Source organism: Triturus cristatus, chromosome 7 (genome assembly GCF_964204655.1).
Source record: "Triturus cristatus chromosome 7, aTriCri1.1, whole genome shotgun sequence".
NCBI lineage: Eukaryota > Metazoa > Chordata > Amphibia > Caudata > Salamandridae > Triturus > Triturus cristatus.
Window position 1 is genome coordinate 1,343,220,443 of NC_140590.1, and position 25,523 is coordinate 1,343,245,965.

Sequence of the window (25,523 nt, forward strand, 5' to 3'; positions counted from 1 at the left end):
CATTCTGGGTTCAGGCATACTAAACTCAAATTTCTACCTAGTTCCCCAAGTCAGTTAGGATTATATGATGTAATAATCAAACTGCCCATTCTGGCCAATGGGAAACAGGTAGCCTTGCAATAGTGAAAACCGAAAATGGCTGTAATTCACTATCAGGACATGCCACACACACCAGAGCTTGTCCTGCCCTATACTTACAATGCACCCTGCCCTTGGGCCTACCATAGGGGTGTCTGATATGAAGAAAAGGGAAGGTTTAGGGACTGGCAAGTGGGTGCACTTGCCCAGTCAGCATGGCAGTACCAGACTGCACACAGGCTCTGCAATGGCAAGCCTTAGACACACTTTTACAGGCTGCTTCTGTGGGTGGCACAGCCAGTGCTGCAAGCATTTCGATTACCAGACCAGCCCTGGGCACTCCTGGTGCACTGTACTAGGGTCTGACAGGTAACCCAAACCGGACAATCATGGAATCACTAATCCACACATCAATTTACAATAGGGAGAGCATATGCACTTTAGCACTGATCAGCAGTGGTAAAGTGCCCAGAGTCATAAAACCAACAAAAACAGGTCAGACAAAATACAGGAGGAAGGCAAAAAGTTCAGGGATGACCCTGCAAAAAGGGCCAAGTCCAACACGCACCTTGGTGGTCATCATGCCCAACATCATGCACAACATGGAAAGACTTCCCACATAGGCTCAAAGCAAACTCAACACTCTTTCCAACACACACCCATGTAGAGTAGAGGCTTACCCATATCGACAAACACTTCAGCACCCAACACAGGGGTAGTAAACCTTGTACAAATACTATAATACGATATCACAGAATACTGACATACAGAACAGAGATAAAGGTCTGTATTACACATGCTTTGTTCACTTCACTGAAACTTGACAGTTTCTTTTGATCTGCTGATGCACAAAAAGCTAAATATCAATTATATGTATATGGGGAATTATATGGTGCAGAAATAGCTTCAAAGCAACAGAGTGCTAAATAATTACATACATAATTTTTAGATGCATAACATAAAATTACCATTCCAAACTTGAATACTAGGAATTTGACACCACTTCTTCAAGTTCCTGCCCCGGGACCATTTAGAATCTCAAAACATGAAGAAAGTACCAATAATATTTTCTTAACAGGGCGGTAAATCTAATTATAGCACAACTTCATCCCACACACATGAGCATAGAAGAGGAAGATGGTAAAGGGACGCCAAGAAAAGAAGCCAGAGGGCATTTGAAGAAAAAATGGGTCTGGGAAGGCATCCCATGGCTAAGAACAGAGCTGAGGAAAAGAGCTCGTACTAAAAAGCAGAGGTACGGCAAAAGAGAGCTTGTGGAAAAGGGGTAGCTGGGGGAAAGGTTGAGTTGGGAAAAAGAGGCCGAAAAGCTGTAAGGGAGGGAGTTAGGAAGAAGGCAAACTGGGAATAAAGAGTACCTGTGCAAATGGTGAAATAGGAGAGCTGTTTAGATTGGAAGTAAAGGGATCTGGGGAAATGTAGGAGATTAAATAAAGAAAACAAGCATTGGCATAGAATATGGTCTCAACAAGCATGTCATTTTGTTTTGAAAACATAGTAAATACGCTCCAAAAAATAGAAAAAAGGTCAACCTAAGTAGTGGCTCAGCAGCCTGGGTACAGCAGCTCAGGCACTGAAGTGCATTCATTTTCAAGTGGCCATGAACATGTGATGAGGAAAAATACCTACACTTGCAGCGTGATACACACAAAAGTTGATGGGAAGAATGCTTGCAATAAGTCTAACTACTGGCAATCGCATAGGTAGTATTCCAACACATTGTGCTTTTGGCCGCCATGCCACCTTACTTTGGATCAACTTCAGTGCGATGCCCCAAGTGCGATGGGTAGGCCCAGACATGGGTCCAGTGCTCATTGTGCCATTGGAACCAACTTGCACCCAACTGATGAGCCCCAATCTAGGCAAAACCGGTTTTGGGTTGCTTGTGTTCCTGTTCAGGGAGAACCAGGCCTGGCAGTTTGGGCACAGCTGTTGGAGCTTGGTCAAGACTGCATATGGCTGGGTCCAAACAGAGGTGGACTGGTGTGCAAAATAACAATGGACTGAGATGCGGCCCGAGTGAAGAACAATGGCTGCGATTATTTAAAGTATACCATCACTATTTATATACGTCACTTGCAGTGTAAGACAGCCAGTGGATAAAGTGGGCTGGCTAACTGGCCCACTAGATATGCTGGGGTATTCTGAAGCAAAATGTGAATGAGACCTAAAAATACCAATGAATGAAGGGGGCTGGCCAAAAACCCAAGCATGTTTTGATTTTGAAAACATGAGGCAGGTGAAACAGGTAAAAGTGTCTTTGGACTATATGAAAAGAATTGCTAGAAGGAAAGTGGAGCTAGAAGAACAAGGCAGTTGGGAAGGAAAGGTGATGCTGAGAAGATGGGTAAAGGAAAGGGGAGGTGGAGAAACTAAAGGGGAGGTGAGGTGAGGCGGGAAAAAAGGAAGATGAGTAGAAGGGAACATGGGTAGAGTGGGACATGGGCCGGTAAAGGGAAGCTGGTGTAAAACTAAGTTGGTGTCCTGGGGAATAAAAAGAACCAGATATGGAACCAACCTGTCTCTTTGGATACCTGCAGCCTCTCCCCATTGCAGAATGACCCATGGCCTTTCCGTCCAGTGTACAATCGTTCTTCAGTGCAATGGTAAATGACACCAAATTCGAGCTGAAATAGGTTTGGGCACCGAAGAGAAGACAAAAATATTAACAAGTGACATTGTTTCAGGGTACAATAGTTCATTAATAAACAGTATCCAGGAACACATAAGCAGAGAACATAACATAGAAGTCTAAATTAATAAAGAGCAATATAAATGAATAGAAATGCCTTAATAACGTCCTGTTTAATGATTCTCTGATTAATTTCCAGCTGAACCGTTAATTTGTATTAACTTAGTATTAATAGATGCTGGACAGGTTTCAGATAAGTGGGCTTCTTTACCATGCTGAGACGGAAGGGGGTTCCAAGCACACTTGGATGCATTGTACAAGTAATGGATGTTCCATAAACCAAAAGAGTTCCTATGAATTTCAGTTTTGCACTGAAAGGTGCTGAGGCTGACGAGCCAATAAGGTTCATTCTCTAAATAAAGTAACATTATGCCTAAAGAGATTAACCTTGCTTTGTTACCCCATGAGGAAAGGACGATGGTTGAAATACTCTGCTTTACACTCAAATCAAATGGGTAAAAGAGATTTAGATCGAAGACTGGAGGGAGAGCCTTCAGCTCCGGGGCTTCACGGATGTGGAACAAACTTCCAAATGACATTAGGCAAAGTGAGAACTTAATGCAATTTAGGAAGAAGCTGAAGACTTGGTTGTTCCCGAGGGAGAAATAATTCATAGACGCAGTGTCACTAATTTACTCAGATGTCGTACCCTGTTTCCTCTCCCGTTCTCAATGTACTGTAGGTTTCATCCTGGGGTGGATGACTAACCATGCCATATGACAACAAAGTACTCTCTCAGCGCCAGGATACCCGTTGGGTGACAGTGCGCTATACAAATTCAGTTTACATTACATTAGATATTGTTTCCATTATTCGGCCATTCATCCAAAGATCTCCAAGATACACGTTTTGATTTGTATAAAAGCAATTTACATCAAGATAATTCAAGAAAAGCAAGGTAAGATAAAAAAAAAATAATCAAGGCAATCATGATCAATTGGGATTTGATCTGATATATTATTTTCAACCTTAGAGGCTTGTACCTACTGCTCACCAACACTACACTATCTGTCATATCCATTGCTGCTTCCACGGCTATTGGTGTATTGCAGTTCGAACTTGTTTACTAGAATAATTACGGGATGGTGAGCCCTTGTTATAGACAAGAGAAAACAGTTACGTATTAGTGTATCAATTTATACGCTCCAGCAGGCACAGACTCATGACAAAATATCTTCACTAAACGAGAACACATTGTGACACTCGATTGAGAAATCTGCAGTGCTGTTATGATCTGGATTAGTCAGACTGGTGATGCCTTCTCAGCCTTCCCTAACAGTGGTATTTAAAATCAGCTTATTATCAGATAAGGTATTTAGATGCACATTTTATTATATTTAATTAAACACTTGTTCACAAATTTGGTTATTCCAAAAACAACGATTGTAACAGTTTCCTTCTTTTCTGGAAATGACCTGGACACAGTGTGCATAATGGGTTCAGTAGAGTCTACAGGTTTTCCAAACTTGACGAACATTCTTCCAAGAGCCCTCTAATTCCAACACAGAGGTGTGGTGATACGGCAAACTCAAGTAGGCATTAGAAATACTTGATTCGAAGAAACCAAGAAATACCTCTGATAATGTCAGGCAGAATAAGTATTTGTAAATTTCTATACAAGATTTCGTTTTCTAACGTCAACTTCAAAGCCGTATGCTTAATTTCCTATTTTATGCGACCCTCTAGTACAGGTTTTCTTTTATCGGGTACCCAGTCCATCAATATCATCCAATTCAAATTTAATGTTGAATATCTTTTTCACCTTTGTATCTAAAGGAAGAGTTACTTACCTTCGCTAATGCCTTATCTGGTAGAGACATGAACTAGCTGCAGATTCCTTACATTTGAATATCCCAGACTGGATCTGGAAGACATTTGCTTGAGCAATACCCTTGCGTGCCGGTAGGTGGCGTTGGTCAGCTCTGCTTGGCGTTGTCAGCATCATCCGCGCCGGAAGTGATGTCCGTGTCACCTATATAGGCAACACCTCGGCACACTGATGTCAGTTATTTTTCACGACTTTCCACGCCAGGAGCACGGAGCCATAAAGTGCACTGACAGTGGGGTGTTTAGAACAACTAGGGCACTGAAAGTGATCGGCCCTGACCCTAAAAACCTGTCCACAGTCGTGGGAGGATTGTAGGTCGGTCAGGAATCTGCGGCTAGATCATGTCTCTACCAGATAAGGTATTACTAGTGGTAAGTAACTTGTCCATCTGATAGAGACATCTAGTCGCTGATTCCTTATCTTAGAATAGATACCCAAGCAATACCATCCCCAAAGGAGGAACTGCGGACAAGTTTAGACCAGGAAGTCCTGCAGGACAGAGGGGCCATAAATGCCCTCCGAACAGACTTGACCGTCCAGACAGTAGTGCTTAGTGAACCTGTGCAGTGATGCCCACGTTGCTGCCTCACAAATGTCAAGTTCCGGGACACCACATTGCAATGCTGTAGTCTCAGCCTTCGCTCTGGCGGAATGAGCTCTTCAGCCTACAGGAGGCTGTTTCTTGACCAAAGCGTAGCAAATTTTGATGCAGAGGACAACCCATAGTGAGATAGTTCTCTTCTGCACAGCACAACCTTTCTTTGATCCAACGTAACCCACGAAGAGTTGGTCATCCACCCGAAACTCTTTAGTGCGGTCAAGATAGATCGACGATGCTCGTTGTGGGTCCAGACGGCGGAGTCGCTCCTCCTCTTTAGTGGGGTGCGGAGGAGCATAGAAAGTGGGCAAGGTGTCAGATTGCCCAACGTGGAATGGTGTTACTACTTTCGGTAAGAAAGAGGCCCTAGTGCGAAGCACCAACTTAGGGAAGATGGTCAGGTAAAGAGGCCTGGATGACAAAGCCTGCAATTCGCTCACCCTCCTGGCAAAAGTTACTTCCACCAAAAGGCTGTTTTGATGGCAAGCAGCAGGAGGGGGCAATTATGCAGAGGATCGAATGGAGCACGTACGAGGAAGGTAATAACCAAATTATGGTCCGAATGGGGCAGGTGGGAACATATGTACAAGCCTTTTAAGAAATCTATTTAGAATAGGGTATTTAAATAAAGAGGGTTGGTCTGGCAGCCTCAGGAAGGCTGACAGGGGCGAAAGATACCCTTTAAGAGTGCCCAGAACAGAGCCCTGCTGTGCAAGAGTCATATTAAAGAGAAGGCTTTGAAAGAGGGAAGCAGAAAGAGGATCAATAGACTTTTCTGTACAATACTTTACACATTTTTGCCACCAACCGGCGTACACTGTCTTGGCAGAGGGACGTCTGGCTGCCAAAATAACATTGCAGACTTCTGGAGGAAGGTTGAATGCTAAATCTGCCACTGCTGAATCTCCATGCAAGAAGGTGCAAAGTTGACAGGTTTGGGTGGAGGACTCTCCCCTGCTGTTGCGACAGAGGATCCTCCGAAAGGGGCAGCCTGTTTGGAGAATCGATGCTCAGTTGGAGAAACTCAGGTTACTAGACTCGCCATGCCTAGTCCAGAGCCACAAGGATGACTTGGGCTCGGTCGCTCCTGATCTTCTTGAGCACTCTGGACAGGAGTGGTATTGGCGAAAGGAGTACAGGAGGCCCCAGCTCCAGTCGAGATCAAAAGCATAGCTGAGCGAGTGCCACCTTGGAAACTCCAGCGTGCAAAACTGCTAACGTTGCGCATTCTCTGCGGAGGCGAACAGATCAAAACAAGTCTCTCCCACTTCTGAAAGAGACCTTGTGCCAGCCTTGGATAGAAACGTCATTCATGATCCGCTAGGCATCGACTCCTGAGTTTGTCCGCCCTGTCGTTCAGCGAATCTGCCAGGTGTTGAACCACCAGGGATATGCCCTGTTGTTAGAGCCATGTCCAGAGACACAGGCCACCTTGAGAAAGGGCCCACAACCCCTCCACCCTGTTTGTTGCAGTACCACATGGCTGTGGTGTTGTCCGCGTACACCTGAACCAGCTTTCCCTTGATGGAAGGAGAAAAAGCTTTTAATGACAAGCAAATTGCTCAGAGCTCAAGCAAGTTGATGTGGAGTTCAGATTCTGTCAGAGACCAGAGTCCTTATCTCCACCACTCCCAGATGGCCGCCCCATCCCAGGAGTGCCGCATCTGTCACTACTGTGTGATCTGGTTAGGGAAGGGAGAAGGACCTGCCTCTAAACCAATTGCGGATTGGCAGCAACCACTGCAGATCCTGTCCAGTCCTGTCCGAGATCTGGACTATGTCAGAGAGATTCCCCTGATGCTGCACCCACTAGAGCTTCAGGTACCATTGCAGAGCTTGCCTGTGCCATATGGCATGTGTCACTAGCAGGATGCAGGAGGCCATGAGGCACAGCAGCCTCAGCGTCATTCTTACCAAAATGCAGGATAGATGCTGAAACATCGGTATCATAGCCTGAATATCCTGGACTCGCTGCTCGGGAGGATTAGACCAGAAACAGCACTGTGTTCAGAAGAGAGTCGATGAAAGGGAGCGTCTGAAAGGCAGTCAGGTGGGACTTTTAGTAAACCCCATTTAAAGCAGGACAATCTACGTAGTCTGGGGGTGGGAGAGGACAGTCTGGGGCAAGCTCGCCTTCAACAGCCAGTCATCGATCTAGGGGGAAGGCTGGCACCCCTGATCTGTGCAAATGAGCTGCGCCCATCGTCAACACCTTGGTGAACACCCGAAGGGCACTGGTAAGGCCAAAGGGGAGCAATCCTCCCCCTACCGCCTCTAAACCTTCCTAGGCACCATGATTCTCGGCACGGGAGCGGACACTGGGGAAGGTCACAGGCAAAGGACCAGCACTGGCCTGGATCTGCCACTGGATCCATTGGGGGGCATCAGTGCCGGAGCTGCCAGAATGGAACCTGATGGAGCCCCTTCTGAGCCTCCAGGGCCCGAAAGCGCGGCAGGAGGGTCAGGTCACCCAAATAATGAGGCACATGGTGTCATAGAAGTCTTTTTAACTGGGAAGGGGTTGCTCCAGTCCCTGGAAAGGCAGGGAAGTGCAGAACCGACCCAGGTGCAGGTTCCGCAGAAAGAGGTCTAGGGCGAGGAGGCTCCTCCATCACATCAGCCACTGGACAGGGAGACGATGAAGCATGCTTCGACTTCTTGTGCTTTGTATGCTTCTTACCTAACCAACTCGACAACTTCAAATGGGAGGAAAAAGGAGTTAGGGCTCCCAGAGTGGTGCCGGGATCTGCCCCTCGACCAGGAACAAGACGGCTCCCTCAAAACCTTTGAAGCAATGGTCCGGCAGTCGGAGCACGACTTCGGAGTCGTGGTCACTCCCCAGGCACCTGAGACAAACTAAGTGTGGATCAGTCACCAACATGGCACGATTGCAGGTGCCACACAGTTTGAATCCAGAAGTCTTCCATGACGTCGACCAAGATACCTTCACAGCAAAACATTTTACAAAATGTGGAAAAAAGCCTGTCAAAAAGTGACAGAGGGTAGCTGTTTTCAAGGATCTGCGCTAGTTGGCGCCGAAAGAAAAGAACAGGCGCCAGCGCACCGAGTTGGCACCTATATAAATGGCATGGGCGTCATTCCAGGCGCGGACAACATCGACGACACTACGTGGAGCTGACTGACGCCACCTACCGGCATGCAAGGGTATTGCTTGAGCAAAAGGCTTCCGGATCTAGCCTGACAACTGGGATATTCTCAGGTAAGAAATCTGTGGCTAGATGTCTCTAGCAGATATAAACTGCTTTATGCCATATGATTGTGTGGCATACAACGGTCTAGGTTCTCAAAATTGTATAGGTCACAAATATTGGGTTTTCTTTAGTGTGCTACTAGTAGGTGATTTGCAAATAACAAAAATTAAATTCCACCCGTTGATGGAAATCCCAAAGATAACAAGATCGAAAAGTGCTGACCAAGTGTTTTTCTGTAATGCCTGAACAATTTGGAACACTAGTCATAAAAAACAACATATTTCACCGCTTCATTTCATCTTTTGAAGTTGCCGAAGGCCACTTTTTCAAACACTTCCTTCTCACTGAGAAACTGAGCCCTAGCCCAGTTAAGTTCGAACCCATCTTGTTGTCTGCAATCATTTCTTCTACTCTCTCATTTGTATATTTTGGCAACAGAGTCATGTTACGTTCTACCAATCTTTTCCCGGTGGGGTTTCAGTAAGGAAGATCTCTTTCACAAGTGACAGAAAAGTCTAAACAATGTTCAGTTGCAGCCAAGTGCGCTTTCGAGTCTTTAATAGCACTTTCTCTTGAAGGCCTGTTTGCATCAGTTAGGGTAAGCAGATCAGTGTGGCTGGTTGGCTTCTGGGTCCTAGGATGTGACAGAGTATAGTCTACTACAATCTGGGCATTTGTAATCCGTCTTATACCCAGGTAGCTGCTTTTTGAATAAGGAGTCAGATCAGTGTGATGTGCACTCACAAAGTGTTCTTAACTGTTGATGGTTTTCGGATCACCGGTATATTATACAGGGTGATCTTGTGGTAAGGGCTCCCTGATGACTACCCTTACTCTGCATTCTGTCAACAGAGACCAGCGTCCATAACCTCATCAATCAATACTAGTGAAGAATGGCTTCTGATGTTTAGATCTGTGTACTATTGAAGGGCACCTAAACTCTGTAATGATACTCACCCAACTCATCACCCGTGCTCAAGTGGAGACACACTAAAAGATTTAGGACTAAGGTCACCACACGGTACTTCCGGAAATCAGCAGTGAGGACAGTAAATTGCTTAGAAGGAGCCCGTTATGACAACAGAAATCAAGAAATCGGGGAGTAGCCTGTTTGTTACTAGTGCTGGAAGAAGGGCCAGAAAACTACGTACAAAAAGTCCAGATATTACAGCTGGTTAATGCAGAAAGGACCACAGCTGTCTCTGCAGCCCTTCTGTAATCAGCAGTGTATGAGGCCAAAGATAATGCCAGCACAACGTAAACTGGCGTTCTCTCATTCTCTCATTTGTAATAGATGCATGCCAGCATTCAAGTGAGGAACTTTATTTGCACTTGTGCAGGCTTCATACTATTTATGCCCGAAAGCAAGAAAAAACCCTATGGAGTCATGTAAAGCGTGTGCTGCCACCTAAAAGGTGTAGCACATTTAGTGTGCCCCACTGCTATCCTTTTGGAATGGTGCAAGAAGGTCCAAGAAACTCTTCATGAACTCTCTTCCTAGAGCCCTCCTCCTTCCAAAATCAGGTGCTGGACTCCCGAACAAATATTGACAGTGCAGCCGAAGCAGCCATCAGTATCTGCTTAGGGTCTCCCTACATCACAGAAGGAAGTGAAGACTCCGCGATAAAGGCTGCAGTTACAGACTCTAATTGAATCTAACCTGGTCAAGCACACCAAGCACCTTGAAGGGCTTCCGCAGGCCACCGGTACAAGCAACTACAATTTCTGTGCTGCACTAGTTTGCATTCATATGTTCAACCATTAGCACTTATGCAAGAAAAGTGAACGTGGACCCCTTTTTCAATGCACCTTCTGGTTGTCTATAAAGCATGGATGGGTAAGTGGTGGGTGTAGTTTAAGGGAATGTGGCAAATGATGCATTTCTAAAGCACAGTTAACTATGTTGGACAACAGAGATCAAATACTACCTTCGGTACAATTTTCAAGTAGTTCAGTGCACTGGGACATGGTGCTGACGGATGGTAGGTTTGTGCCGTTTGGTGGTAGTCCAGTTGTGTGAGTTTTAATGCAAGAGTTGACATATGGTGCCATGGAGAACAGAACAGTTCTGGGAGTTGGCCATGCAGTGCTGGAGTAGAGGGTCATAACAGAAGGGTGTTAATGTGTTGGTTAGGAGGTGGTAATGCAGACTTCTAGTATGGTGCTCAGGTGATCATTGGTGGTAGTGCTGTGGTGGGACGAGGTTGGGCAGTGCTTTTTATGATATAATACAATGTTGGAGTAGATGTGTGCTGATGTGTTGAGTGTGGTGGTATGGTGAGTGTTCATTTGGGATTGTGGAGTTGTACTGTGGTTTGATGGATGGTAGTGAAGGATGGAGTGGTAATTCAGGTGAAGTAGAGCGGTTAGGTGGCTGTACATTTGTGCCATATGTTAATTTGGTATTGTTAGAAGGTACAGTTGTGCTGGGAACTTTCATGTGGTGTAAGGCTTTCATATATTGAAATTAAAATGCTATATCAGTCTATGATTATCGATAAACTTTGATAACTGCTTTGAGGAGCTGTTTTGGATTGAAGTAGAGGGGTGGTAGGCAAGTCCTTTAGGGCTAAAAGTCATCATATTGCTTTCAGTCGACTCTGAGAGAATCCATTATCGCTCATAGCTTAATGAGCCACAATAGATCTTCCAAAGTTCATGTTTCTCCCAGTTTTACTGTGCTATACAGATAAGTACATTCAACATTATTGTGTGTCAGCCTCCTTTGCAGGCCCAAAGAAAGAATAAATGCACACTCATTATACAACTTTTATTTACCTCTTTTTGAAATGCGAATCCAATGCTAACTGCCACAAGGGGAAACCTAGGAAATAAATGAGGAATCTCGTTACAAAATGCAGTCATTTGAAACCAGTCCCACGTATGCTTAATATCAACATAACATGACCTCAAACTACAAAAAAAAATATTTCAGCAAAGAACAGTTCTCCTAAAGTAACTGGCACTTTAGAATTTTTTGAAAGGACCTCCAGCTATTAGTCAATTTCTGAACCGAAAGTAATTTTTCACAGATGAGTTTTGAAGGCATGATAAGAAACAGTTTTTAAGAATGCGACATATTGGAAAATATGCCCCCACATTTATTATTGTTGCTGCCTAGAAAGAAGCACCCCAAGACTGCAAAAGGTCGATGTTCATAATGTCAGATGTCAAGTCAGGGGTGTGTCCCTTAAGAGACCCTCAGACACTGGCTAGACACTCTCCCTCTGTGTTTGGGGGCACAGTGAGGGCATCATTTCATACCTGAACAACAGATGCCTGAGGAGGACATCTAGTTTGGTGACCGTTAGACACTAAGGATAACAGCTTGCTCTATTAATGGAGAGTCTCTTAGGATACTTACCATTTTGATAGTGACAGGAGTGCCCCCACGGCAATGACCTCGCTCGTTAAGTGGTTTGCAGAGTCTAGGTCACCACCACTTGTTTAGTATTTTATCAACATGTACTTCTTCATGAAGTCTGAGATTTTGAAACACTATAAAAACACCTTTAAAAGCACAAACCAGCTTTCGGGTATTCCACTTGTTTTCTGCCACCTCCTTTACAAAAGAGTATGGTCTGAGTAACAGTCTCCTTCAATTAACTGATGGAGGAAGAGTTAATCCAACTCAGTGATGGAATTGGCTAAGGAGTCCTCGATGGCCATCATTTGCAGCTGACTGCCATAGCATAGAGCATATGCAGGCCTTCAAACTAACAGTAGCAGGCTGGTGAATGCATAAGTCGGGCTGTTTTAAGCTACTCTCCCGAGAGGGGTTACTGGTCGCTAGATATCTGAACTTTTTTTTTGTGTGAAGGTTTTGTATAGCGCGAACAAGACTCTTGCGGGTATCAGAGCGCTTTACAAGGTAATTGTAGGTGATGGACATAAACAAAGAGATCAAATAAGGTGTACTAATACATAAGTGGAAACTATTTTGATGCAGTTACAGGATGGCAGATATATACGCGACTGTGTAACAAAACAAATTCGAGTGAGAGTTAGTTTCTAAAACATATACATACGAATAATATAATTTACAGGCTCACAAATATATAAGTGTCTCTGTGAAGAGTTCAAGTGAATTTGGCCATGAGAATCGCTTTCACTTCTTTTTTAAAAAAAGCCGCGGATTGGTTTTGTCTCGTTTCTACGGGCAAGGCATTCCAAATCCTGGAAGCCATTCCTGAAAAGGTACGGTTGTTAGTTTTCTTCTTAGTAAATTGTTGAGGTTTCAGTAGAAGATTGGAGGAGCTCCTACTGGTTCTGTTACCACCCGATAGTTCCAATTTCTCCACTAGGTATCTCGGGGTGCAATGCTTTGTGTGTCATACAGGCAATTTTTAGGTGGATTCTAGCCTCAAAAGGTAGCCATTTAAGAGCACGAAGATCCAGGGAGATGTGACAATTCCTTTTAGAGCCTGTGATGAGTCTGGCAGCTGCATTGATTGAAGTTCTTAGAGGGGCCGTCGTCAATCTGGGAAGGCCGCAGAGAGCGACACTACCATAATCCACTCTGGGGGTTACTAGAGCTTGAACTGCCTGTTTGAAGTTATTTGCAGATATGAAGGGTTTCATTCGTCTCAGGGTGTTCATTTGGAAATTTGCTCCTTTAGTTGCTGCGCTGATGTGCTTCTGCATATTTAGCTTACTGTCCAGAGTAATTCCTAACGATTTTGCAGAGTCAATAATAAGAGGTTGACCGTCAAGTGCTGTTAGATGCTTCATTCACTCGCGTATGATGGTAGTTAGGTTGGGGGGAGCGATTAGGAGACATTCGGTTTTGAGTGTGTTGAGTTTGAAGTGGTTTTTGGCAAGCCAGGTCTGCGTTTTTTGTAGCGTTGAGTTGAGGGATTTGATGTCCTACAGTGAGTGGACCTTAATGTAGAGTTGAGTGTCGTCCGCATACATGTGGTAGTGGACGTTTGAGGAGTTAAGAATCTCTGTGAGTGGTTCCATAAACAGATTGAAGAGTGTTGGGGAGAGGGAAGATCCCTGGGGTACTCCTAAAGAGACTGGGGTGGACTTAGATAGCGATTGATTGATCTTGAATCTTTGAGTTCTATTTTGAAGGAAGGAAGTGAACCAGTTTAGTACCATTCCCGATAGTCCCATTGTGTGTTTCAAGAGGTCTAGTAAATTGTCGTGTTTGACTGTGTCAAAGGCTGAGGATAGGTCAAGTAGCATTAGTAAACAGGCTTCGTTTTGGTCTAATATTTTTAGTGCGTCATCTATTATGTGTGTCAAGGCTGATTCGGTACTGTGACCTGTTCGAAAACCAGATTGGAATTGGTCGAGCAAGTTGAATTGATCTATATGGTTGCTAAGCTGCGAGTGTACACATTTTTCCAGTAGTTTGGACAGGGTAGGGATGTTGGCTATTTGCCGATAGTTATTTAGGTCTGGTGGGTCCGCCGATGGTTTCTTTAAGATAGGGGATACCTGACCAGCCTTGAGTATGTCTGGGATGGTTCCTTCCAGCAGGGAGGTGTTTATAATTCTGGTCTATAGAGGCACTAAACTTGGCATGAAGCCTTTTAGGTAGTTCGCTGGGAGCGGGTCTGTGAAGTGATTGGATGGATTCAGGGCCATGAGCGTATTTAGAATAGTTTCTTCGCTGTAAAAGTTGAAGGAGGCCCAGGAGGCGTGGTTTTTGAGGTCGAGTTTTGTAGAGCCGCTAAACGGGGCTAAAAGCGGGATCGGTGAGGAGATCAAATGGGGGTCAGTATGGGATAATAGATCAGTGAGTATGTCTGTCTTTATATTTTCGGTCTTTGTTGTGAAGGAGGAGGCAAATTCCTCGCAGTTGGGGAGTAAATCTGGATTAACTTGGGGGAATGAGAGACACCCTTAGATTGAGATTTGATTATTTCAAAAAGCCTTTTGGGACGGTTCTTGACTTGGCCTAATTGTTTACTGAAAAAGTCAGCTTTAGATTGTCTAATTTTTCTGTAATAGGAGTTTCTTGTCCTTCTTAATAATTTGAGGTGGTCAGAGGATGGTGCCGTTCTCCATTGTCGTTCAATTGCTCTAAGTGATCTTCTATCTTCATTTAACCTCCCATCATACCAAGGTTGTGAATCTTTTGTGGAGACTCTTTTCAATTGTAGGGGAGCTAGCTTGTCTAAAACCAAGTTCATAGAGTGGAAGTACTGATTAGTCAGATCATGTACATTGTTTAATCCATCCAGTGGGGGCAAGAAGATAGAACTAGTGGTTGCGAGTGAGACAGGATCGAGGTTTTTTAGGTTCCTCTTCCAGATTTTCATTCTCATGGACTGGATAGATAGTAGTTTGACAGCTTCATTGATATGAAAAGTGATGATGTGATGGTCAGACCAGTCACAAGGGAGGATCGATTCCAGCTGGGTAACTTCGGCTTTGGAAATTACTAGATCGAGGATTGAGCCTTTTTCATGAGTAGGGCTTCGTTTTTAAAACACTTTACTTACTTTCACTGTTATCTCGCTGCAGTGTGCAGGTTCCTCTTCGCACAGCACAACGAGCGCTGCTCAGGGCGAAATTGACGATCTTCGTTGACCGCCATTCTCCACGCCCTCACTGGGACACACCCACCCCGAGGCCACGCCCCCTGCAAATCGTTAATAAAAGACGCGCTTGCTGGTCTGAGTTCAGTTAACTTCTGGAACCTCCTGAGGCTCTGCCGGGAGTAGTCAGACTGTTCTAAACTTCATTATTTTAACTATTGGTGAAAACTTCGTTTTTAAAACACTTTACTTACTTTCACTGTTATCTCGCTGCAGTGTGCAGGTTCCTCTTCGCACAGCACAACGAGCGCTGCTCAGGGCGAAATTGACGATCTTCGTTGACCGCCATTCTCCACGCCCTCACTGGGACACACCCACCCCGAGGCCACGCCCCCTGCAAATCGTTAATAATAGACGCGCTTGCTGGTCTGAGTTCAGTTAACTTCTGGAACCTCCTGAGGCTCAGCCGGGAGTAGTCAGACTGTTCTAAACTTCATTATTTTAACTATTGGTGAAAACTTCGTTTTTAAAACACTTTACTTACTTCACTGTTATCTCGCTGCAGTGTGCAGGTTCCTCTTCGCACAGCACAACGAGCGCTGCTCAGGGCGAAATTGACGATCTTCGTTGACCGCCATTCTCCACGCCCTCACTGGGACACACCCACCCCGAGGCCACGCCCTCTCCTTCTGTCTCACTTCCATTATTATGTGCCTGAGCCGGAAGCGCAGCGGACGAGCGCAGCGGGCGCGCCGATTGCGCGCCGAAGGCGCGCTTAAGGCAAGCTCGTCTGCGCTCGTCCGCGATCAGGACGCGACCGGGGCCGGTCTCCCTCTCCGATTCACTAGCCATACTACCGTAACATACTCCCGGACTGAATTGATGTCTGCGAGACCCCCCCTATGTGGGACCTGCCCGCTACCTACCTCAGACGCTCGGAGTGAGGTTTGTTCCTGCTCTGTCTGTAATTTTTCCCTTCCTGTTTTAGACCTTACCATCAACACTATACACTCATCGAACCCTCCTTCCACCCATGGAGCTCAGCCCTCCCTGACCCTCAGAGCTGCGCTGATCAATTGTCGATCATTGAGCAAACATGCCATTGACATCTGGCAGTCCCTCCGTGATAACAACTGGGACCTGCTCTTTTTAACCGAAACATGGCTGAACGACACTACAAATCCTGCAATCACCCTAGCCTTGCCTGAGGGTTATAACATTACCTGTGCCAATAGACCCAATGGCACACCGGGAGGTGGCATCGCTTTAATTCACCACTCCAAATGGGCGATTACCCTCCCTCCATTTAATCAAATCGATTGTATAGAAGGCATGCCTTTCATTGTTCAACTCTCCCCTTCCTCCTCTTGCTCTGGAATTCTCATCTACCGCCCCCCACATTCCAATTCCTCTCACTTACCGGCTTTAGCCGATTATGTTATTCAGCTTAGCACACGATACGCTAATTTTACTGCTTTAGGAGACTTCAATCTCCATGTTGATAACGACTCTTGCCCGCACAGTAATCTCTTCATTTCTACGCTTGCAGCATGCAACCTAGTCCAATCTCTGCCCACACATAAAGCGGGTCATACTCTGGATCTGATCTGCTCCAACCTACCATCTATCCGGGTGACCCCCCCTTTCCCGGTCATCTGGTCGGACCACTTCCTTATCCCTTTTGAGATCGACATCTTCTGTCACATCCGACCCGTTATCACTCCTAAATCATCTGGTCGAAACTGGAGTCGCATTACCCCGGAAACGCTCCTGGAATATTTAAAAAATACTCGACCCTGCTCGTCACTTGATCCAAACTTACAAATCGACCACCTGGACACATGGGTCAGGCAGGCCTTAGATGCTCTAGCCCCCCCTTAAACCCATTAAAACCTACAGGGCTGCACCTTCCGCACCCTGGTATTCTGACGAACTTAGGCAGAAAAAGGCTTCCTGCAAATCCCTGGAACGCCTCTGGAGACAGAACTATACCATGGATAGCAAAATCTCGTATAAACTGGCCCTTAAAGAATACCGGAGATTAATTGTAGAGCACAAACGACACTTTCTGGCCTCCAAAATTATGCTCGCCAGTAATAGTTCAAGGGAGATTTTCAACATAGTTAGATCCTTTACAGACCCCAATGCGCTGACCCGCACCCAGCCTGCTTCACAGTCCTTATGTGATAAACTTTCCCAATTTTTTGAGGATAAAATAGAAATCATCTATTCCTCTTTCCCCACCCTCAATACAGCAGGACGGGAAGAAAAATCCACTACTCCTACGCCTCTATCGTCCACTCTAACCGAATTTGCAGCCATCTCTGAAGCTGTATCTATGGCAGAGCTACTTAAATGTAAATCAGGCTCACCCAATGACCCCTGGCCAGCCAAACAATACAAAAAACTCGCACCCCTACTCAACCCTTACTTAAATCACATCTGGAATAGCTCCCTGAGATTGGGTTGCTTTCCTGCTAAATGGAAACATGCCTCTCTGGTCCCTATCCTCAAGAAGTCCAACTTGGATCCAGACCAACCCAGCAACTACCGACCCATTTCCCTTCTGCCTGCTCCAGCAAAGATTTTGGAAAAGCTGGTGCACTGTCAGTTGGCGAGCTACATTGAATCCAATGGACTTCTCCACGACTCCCAGCACAGCTTCAGGTCGGGTCACAGCACGGAGTCGGCCCTTATTGAAATGGCGGACTCGGTGAGGTGGACGCTTGACCAGGGGTCGAGGGCGGTGTTAGTGCTGTTGGATTTATCAGCAGCATTTGACACCGTCTCTCATAAGATCTTGCTGAAAAGGCTTGAGGACCTGGGTGTGGGAGGTACCGTGTTAAGATGGCTCTCATCTTTTCTTTCGGGCCGCACACAGCAGGTTTTTACCCCTCCCTACACCTCCCTTGCTAGACCACTCAAATGGGGAGTCCCTCAGGGCTCCTCCCTGAGTCCGCTCCTCTTTAATGTTTATTTCACCCCTTTGGCCAAGCTAATCGCTCAGACCGGGATTACATCCACCTCCTATGCTGACGATATTCAGCTTCTTTTTACTTTTGACACCCCCTCTGTCTCTGCCTTTGATCCGCTGAAATCATGTCTTAGGGACATCTCTAGTTGGATGGACGCCAACTCCCTCCGACTTAATGCAGGAAAAACGGAGGTCCTGTTCTTCAATTCACCATCCCCTTTGGATTCCAGCCTGTGGTGGCCTGACGACCTGAGCCAAGCACCCATCCCTAAAGACTCGGTGAAAAATCTAGGGGTACGATGGGATAACCATCTTAGCTTCAGCAATCAGGTACAAACAGTTGCAGCCTCCTGTTTCGCCAAAATCAGGACCATTAAACGCCTTATCAACTATCTACCCGCGGACTGCCTTAAGACTGTGATCCAGGCATTGATAATCTCCCATCTTGATTATGCCAATGCCCTCTATCTTGGTATCACAGCAGGCTTATGTCATAAACTTCAGACAGTCCAAAATGCTGCTGCTCGACTTGTGGAGAGAATTCCTGCTAGACACCATATCTCTTCACTTCTCCGCAAACTGCACTGGCTACCCATTGCTAAAAAGAGTATCTTTAAAGCCATGACGCTCGCCTTTCGAGCCTCAAAAGGCACCGGATCGGCTCATTTGAAAAACGTCCTGCGACCATATGCCCACTCTAGGACATTGCGTTCCAACTCTCTATTTTTTCTCGACACCCCTCGATTCAAACGAGTTCGTGTAGGTGGAAAAACCTTTGAGTTTTGTGCCTCTCAACTTTGGAATAAGCTCCCGCTAGCTTTACGCACCTGCCAATCAGAATCAGTCTTTCGCAAATCTCTGAAGACCTTCCTTTTCTCTTCCTAAGATAGGTCCCCTGCCCTCTTTTCTTTTTCCAGAAGTTTTCAGCGCCGGGACGCCCCGTTGGGGCAGCTGTGCGCTTTATAAAATACACAAATAAATAAATAAATAGGGCTGTTACAGATTTGGGTCAAGTTAAGGTCGGATAGGAAAGCTTTAAGGCTATTGACCTCGGGGTCGTTCTGGTCATTCCAGTGGAGGTTAAAGTGTCCCAGGAATATCTGAATGCTATGTTGTCCGACATTTGTGCCTCTGATATCCATTAGGTGTTCAATAAAGGTAAGGTTGGCACCTGGTGGAGAATGAATGTAGTGAGCAAACTGGCTTATTATTGTTAGTGATCTCTAAACATAGGTATTCACAGGAAGAAAGAACCGGGGAGTTGTAGCGGTTTACCGCGAGGTGGTTCAGATGTATACATGCAATACCCCCGCCTGGCCTATCAGTTCTGTCTAGTCCAGTGATGTGATACTTTGGGGGAACTAGTATGTCTAGGATGGGCGTGGATGCTTTGTTTAACATGTTTCCGTTAGTATTAAAAGGTCAGGTTCATTAGTTAGAATGAGATCAGCTATATCGGCAGCATGTTGTGCAGCTGATCTGCAATTTATTAGGATACATTTTAGCCGGGCCTTGGTAGACGTCGAGTTCGGGTTGTCAAGGAGGGGTACTCTCTTGAGGTTGTTTTCAACAATACCTCTGTAAATGTGTCTTGTGTCTCTAGAGGCATTGGAAGGGATAGGTTGGATTAAGGACAATTTCTGCGAGTTATCGATGTGCACAATATTAGGGGGTGGAGTCGGGAGCTGGTAAGAATGGAGTAGGGAAGTTACATCTGACGATGATAAGAGTGTTTTTCCTTCTGATCGGGCGGGATGATGCATTGGGGTAGGGTATTGTTCTCCATCTACGGGGTTTCTAATTCTGGGAGCTGGATTGTGACTTATGAGTGAGTTTCGCGTGTGGCTTGGGTTGTTGCAGGATCAGGTCGTGAAGAGTTTGGATGTCATTTTGTAGGGAAAGTAGTATCTCATCGAGTCTTGGGTCATGTACCTGAGGAATCATGTTCATGGAGTGGAGTGGGATTAAGCTAGGTGGGTTTATTACTTGTAAGTGGTCCTGGGGTGGGACGCGCGCTGGGTCGTTGTAGAGCAATTTTTCTGAGTAGTGGTCAACTGAAAGAGGGGGAGTAGAGGAGGGACGTGAGTTTCGCTGTTTGCTATAGGAGGGGTGGTGAGATTCGAGGAAACGGGGGTGCGGGTGCTGACTCATCAGGAGTCCGGGTGTAGGGGAAATTGGCGCAGGATTTGTAATTGAATCGCTGGGGGTGGAGTGGGGGGTGGGAAGGGATGTATTATAGAGGGGGTGAGAGATGGTATGGTTGTGGAGATGGGAATGGTGGTGGTGGGTGAGGGGGCATGTAGGAGGGTTGGGGCGACGAGATACAAGTGTGAGGTATGATAGGAATAGTAGATATTATAGTGGAGCTGGGGGAGGGGTAGGGCTTGGGGAGAAGCAGGTCGTTCAATGGGATGTCGATAAAGTCTAGTGTGGGTGTACATGCACAATGGGAAATTGCGGGTAATTGCCTTGATGGGGGGTTAGGTAGTGATTTGGGCACAGGGCTGGGGAAGTGGTTTGTGGTGGTGGTGGGATGGGGTCTTACAGCCTTCTCTTTGATGAGAGGAAAGATGTTATCGAGTAGCTTAAGGTTATGGTCTGATGCTTGCATGAGGATGATCCCATTGTTATAGATGGTCACCGTGGCTGCCACTTTGTAGAACGTGGAGGGAATGATGGATAATGTAAGCCCATGAGCAGTTTTCCTAGTGGAAGCAATCAGGAATAATGTGAGAAAGGCCTTCCGCCATTGTGCTCTTCTTTTGGTGTAGAAGAGGATGTCGTTTGTTATATGCCCTTTGTTGTTTGAGAAGTAGGGTTCGGAGATTGGAGTTTCTGGGTGAGATTTTAATAAGCTATGTTTGAAGTTTTTGGCCGATTTTTTAGAAAGGTTAGGGAGGTATGTAATGGAATAAGTGTGCAAGTCTGTGAGCTCCATAGTGTAGGTGTAGCTTGATGGAAGTGGTGACGGGGTCAGAGAGACTGGAAAGTAGTGTGTTTTGAGAGGTTGAAGAGGAACTAGGATGGTAGGGACTAGCTCACACTAGCAAGTTTATGGCAAGTTTGGAATCGCGGCTGTCTTCTGAATATAGTGGACCTAAGCTCCTATTATTTACAGATGATTGAGACTAGGGGTAAATTATCTCAACAGTTCCAATGGCGGGTCCCCTAATTGTGTAGTCTTATTGACATTTCCCCTCTAGTGGGTTGTCCTTTCTTTTACCTCACTAGGTGTAGTCCTCTGTCACTTGATGAATAGTAGTGGTTGGTCATTTGTTACTGTTTAGCAATGAGTAATGGGTTAATTACTAGGTAGAAGTAGCCCTTCCAAGATGGCTGCTTGAATAGCCTGCGATAGTAGTGATCTGGGGTGTAGTCCTATCGCTCTTTCAGTGATAAGGACCTCACTAGGTGTAGTCCTCTGTCACTTTCCATGGAGATGAATAGTAGTGGTTGGTCCTTTGTTACTGTTTAGCAATGAGTCGAAGTCCTATGTCTATTCCCATTAAATGGGATGGGGAGAGTAGAACCGTATCTAATTAAGTCATTATGCCTGCCATTTGGGGGGGGGGGGGCAGTACAACTGCTATTTACAGTGTGAAAACAAAACGAAATGGGGGCCTAACGCTGTCCATCGGTAGACACTATGGTTCTCCATGCCACAGTTCGGCGATCTGGTGCTCAGCGTCCTGTGAGTCATGCGCACAGCACGTTTGTTAATATAACCGTGCTTAACATCCTCAGGGTTTCACAGCGCTCAGGCCTTGATCAGTTTGGTTCCCCATGTCATAAATCGTCGCTCTGGTGCATAGCGTCCTGCGCAAAGCGTGCTTGTTAATATAACCCTGCTTAACATCCTCAGGACTTCCCAGCGCTCAGGCCATAATCAGTTTGGCTCCCCATGCCACAAATCGGCACTCTGGTGCACAGCGTCATGCGCAAAGCGCGCTTGTTTAAATCTCCGGGCTTAACAGCCTCCGGGTTTCACAACGCTCCGAGTTTAATGCCAATTAGCAGCTAGAATGCACAACAGGAGTTGAGGCAGATCCCAATTACTGACCCATCCAGGCACGAACACCGAATCCTGGAAGTTCGCGCCCAGGGGAGGGTGGAGTACCTGCAGCGGCGGTGTTCTCTGGGTCTCCCTTGGATCTGCAGGCTACCTCTGGAGCTGTGTCGGGTCTTAGCGGGAGGGCGAATCTTCATACACAATGAGTGTTGTCATACAACGGACCGTCTCTTGCACCGGTGCTATCCCAAAAATCAGTGAGACCACCTTCGGCAGTGTGGAAGCGCCTGGGAGCAGGACAGATCGACAACCGACAGCCTCCGGTGAATATGTGCAATCCTGGCATAAGGCGGGCCGTCACCTCTTAAGTTCAGGACGCCAAAGTAATGTGTTCGCACAAATTGCTCGCCTTTCCGTGCCCAAAGTGCTCACTTTTGGGTGCAGAACCAGAAGAGTCTGTGCTGTCCTCCAAAAATACATTGATTTGGAGTTATTCCTTCGGGACTCCAGGTGCAAGAAAGAAAAAGTGCATTGAGAATATATTCGTGACCTTCAACTGATCATTGTTGTAGTGCCTTGTAAAAAAAAGAACGCTGAAACTCTTTAGGATCCCACTGTACCCCGTAGGCCTGAGACATAAGCATTGGGAGAATGAGTTGAAGGCAGGCTTAGAATGTTGAGTTCTGACTTGCACTAAGCAGAATAAAGAAGTGTACAACTATCTCCATGTGTGATGTGGTTATTGGCAAGTACCTAGGGTGGCAGGACTCCACAACTGTGATTTCGATCAAAAAGACTATCACCTGATCATCAGAGGCAGCTCCTCTGCTAAGGTGGAGGAGAATCGCCCCACTGCTGAAAATCAGTGAAAAAAAGAACAAATAATATGATAATAACTCAAGGTAATTATCATTGTATTTGTTCCTGCTGCGCAGCTTTGCGGGTGGGAGGTGCTGCTTCAAGTGTGAAATTACTGTTTGGCCAGCCTTCTCGGGCTGGTCAAACAGTCATGCACACTTTGCATGTTCTCGATGCAGGAGGCATTACAGCATGCGTGTAGAACAGGCCCAAGCCCCTAATCCCTGGCTGAGTGCTGATCCACGTGATCCATTGTGATTGCCTTAGAGGAGGGAGTCTGGCTGCTTCCTGTTCCGGCCCCGAAGAGACGTAGACGACGTGGGAGAGAGCAGCGAGGAGGTGTGTTTTTTTTCTTCTTTTTAGACCACCCCCCCCCCCAACCCGGCCCGCCCCACCAATCTGTGCCGGACGCTACTGCTGATCATGTTCCCTTGAGAGATGCATCTCGGACTACACTACAGTTCAATATAAGGATACCCCCCCTTCGAAAGGTACTCCACTCTCTTTGCAGTTTTATGCTTGACTTTTTGGTTACTAATTTACTGTATCATACTTTGCTTATATAATGCTTGGCCTTTCTATAAAGTAGTGCAATTTACAATTGACGTTTTGTGATAAACTCGTTTTATATACATTTTTGTGCTCCTAGACATTCCACCTTAGGTATAAAATATTGTGCTGTGGCGAGCACCCTTACCAAAGCACTGTGAAGCTCAACACAAACCACGACGTTCGTAAGAGAAATCTGGCAATAGCGGTCAAATGCTAACACAGTCACATATATTTATTTATTAGTTAACAGTATTTTGTGTTATTAATGTTGCCTAAAAGCATTCAATTGTTTAGCTTCCGATATGGAACGCCTAACAATTGTTTTCCACTGTTCAAGGTGATGCTGCAAAGGAGCAGAACGTGCATTTAGTTTTCTGCTCCTATTTGTAACAGATACAAAGGCTCATAACTTCTTCAGTTACTCCATTTACTCGTACTTTCACTTACTTGTAATGCGGTAAAGGAAAGTGCTGGAATAAATTTCCATAGTACAGGAGATTTGATGAGAGTGTTAAGATGGTACAGGAATCTTTGGTCTGGTTAGTGACCATCTTTTTGAGTTTGGCATTGTGTACATCTTGTTTAGAAAATTGATCAAAACACAAATTGATAATTTCAGATTAAAATCACTGAAGTACATGACCCAGACCCACTATCTTCATGACTGACACTCTGCATATCAGCAGGTAAAAACGAACAAGTTACTTACCTTCGGTAACGATATATCTTTAAGAGACATAGATTAGTTATGGATTCCTCACCTTAGAATTACCCCCAGGCGTCAGACTGGATTGGGAGAATTTTTCTTCAGCAGTACCCATGAGCGTCTGTAGGTGGCGTCGGTCGACTCCGCATTCGTCGTTGGCATCGTGGTCGCCGGAACGACATCGCGGTATCTACTTAGATGCCGCCCCTGCGAGCTGTCGTCAGTTCTTTACACGACATTCCACACCAGAAGCGTAGAGCCATCCAAGACACTGACCACTGGTGCACAAAACTAGGACCCTGAAGGGATGTCAATTACCCTAGAAGTCAGTTCGCAGAACGGGGAGGATGGGTGGGGCGGTGAGGAATCCATAACTAATCTATGTCTCCGACAGATCTATCGTTACCGAAGGTAAGTAACTTGTTCATCTGAAAGAGACAATTAGTTATGGATTCCTCAACTTATTTATTTATTTATTTGAAATGTTTTATATAGCACTGGCTAGACCCGGAGGTATCAGAGCGCTTTACATGAGATAGGACATTGCATCAGAACAATGTTATATAGTTACATCAGTTGCAGTTACCAGTAAATGCTTGGGAGAAAGACGTGAGCTTACACAATTATACAAGAAATTAGCGCGTAGCATATCCAAGATACACGTCAATGGAAGGGAGTGGGGGAAAAGGTAAACAGGGGAGAGGAAAGCACACAGAGTCAGATAGATTTGAAGGGGGAAAGTACTCCAGGGGGAATAAAGCAGTCAAAGTAGTCAAAGAGAGAGACAGATAAAACCATGAAGAACCGTGAAAACAATGTCCGATGTCCGGCTGGGTAGGTGACGGCCTTAGAATAGATGCCCCAGAAATACCATCCGCGGAGGTGGGTCTGCGAACCAAGGTCACACCAGGAAGTCCTGGAGAACTGAACAGCCAAAGAAGCCGTCTCTCTGGACTTAGCTGTCCAGGTAGTAGTGTTTAGTAAATGTGTGCAAGGAAGCCCACGTAGCTACCTGGCAGATGTCATGAAGGGGTACCCCACGTCCCAAGGAAGTAGTGCCTGCCGTCGCCCTGGTGGAATGAGCACGCAACCCCAGTGGAGGTCCCTTTTTCACTAAGGAATAGCAGATGTTGATGCAAAGAACAATCCATCCAAGGTGGTTCGTTCGGCACGGCTTGACCTTTCTTGGCGCCCACATAGCCAACAAAGAGCTGGTCATACCCCCGGAATTGTTTTGTGCGATCCAGATAGAATGAAAGCGCCCGTTTTGGATCCAGACAGTGGAGCCTCTCTCCTCCTTGGAAGGATGCGGGGGTAGAAAGAAGGTGGGCAAAGTGATGTGTAGAATGACGTAAACACTTTGGGAAGGAAAGAAGGACTAGTACGAATGACAACCTTGTCTGGATAAACAGCAAGGAAAGGAGGTTTGGAAGAAAGAACCTGAAGCTCACTCACCCTGCGAGCAGAGGTAATGGTAACCAGAAAGGCAGTTTTGAGTGCCAGAAGT

The 25,523-nt window shown here is 45.9% G+C and overlaps 1 protein-coding gene across 2 annotated transcripts in view; it reads right to left on the bottom strand.

Moving 5' to 3' along the window:
* Nucleotides 1-25,523, bottom strand: part of IMPA2 (inositol monophosphatase 2) — a 278,123-nt gene that overhangs the window by 50,646 nt on the left and 201,954 nt on the right. For both annotated transcript variants that reach the window (XM_085618988.1, XM_085618987.1), the window contains exons 4-5: nucleotides 11,205-11,250; nucleotides 2,615-2,723 (exon numbers count right to left, since the gene is read on the bottom strand). In XM_085618988.1, coding sequence (XP_085475114.1) covers nucleotides 2,615-2,723; nucleotides 11,205-11,250 — 155 coding nt within the window. The remainder of the gene's footprint in view (nucleotides 1-2,614; nucleotides 2,724-11,204; nucleotides 11,251-25,523) is intronic.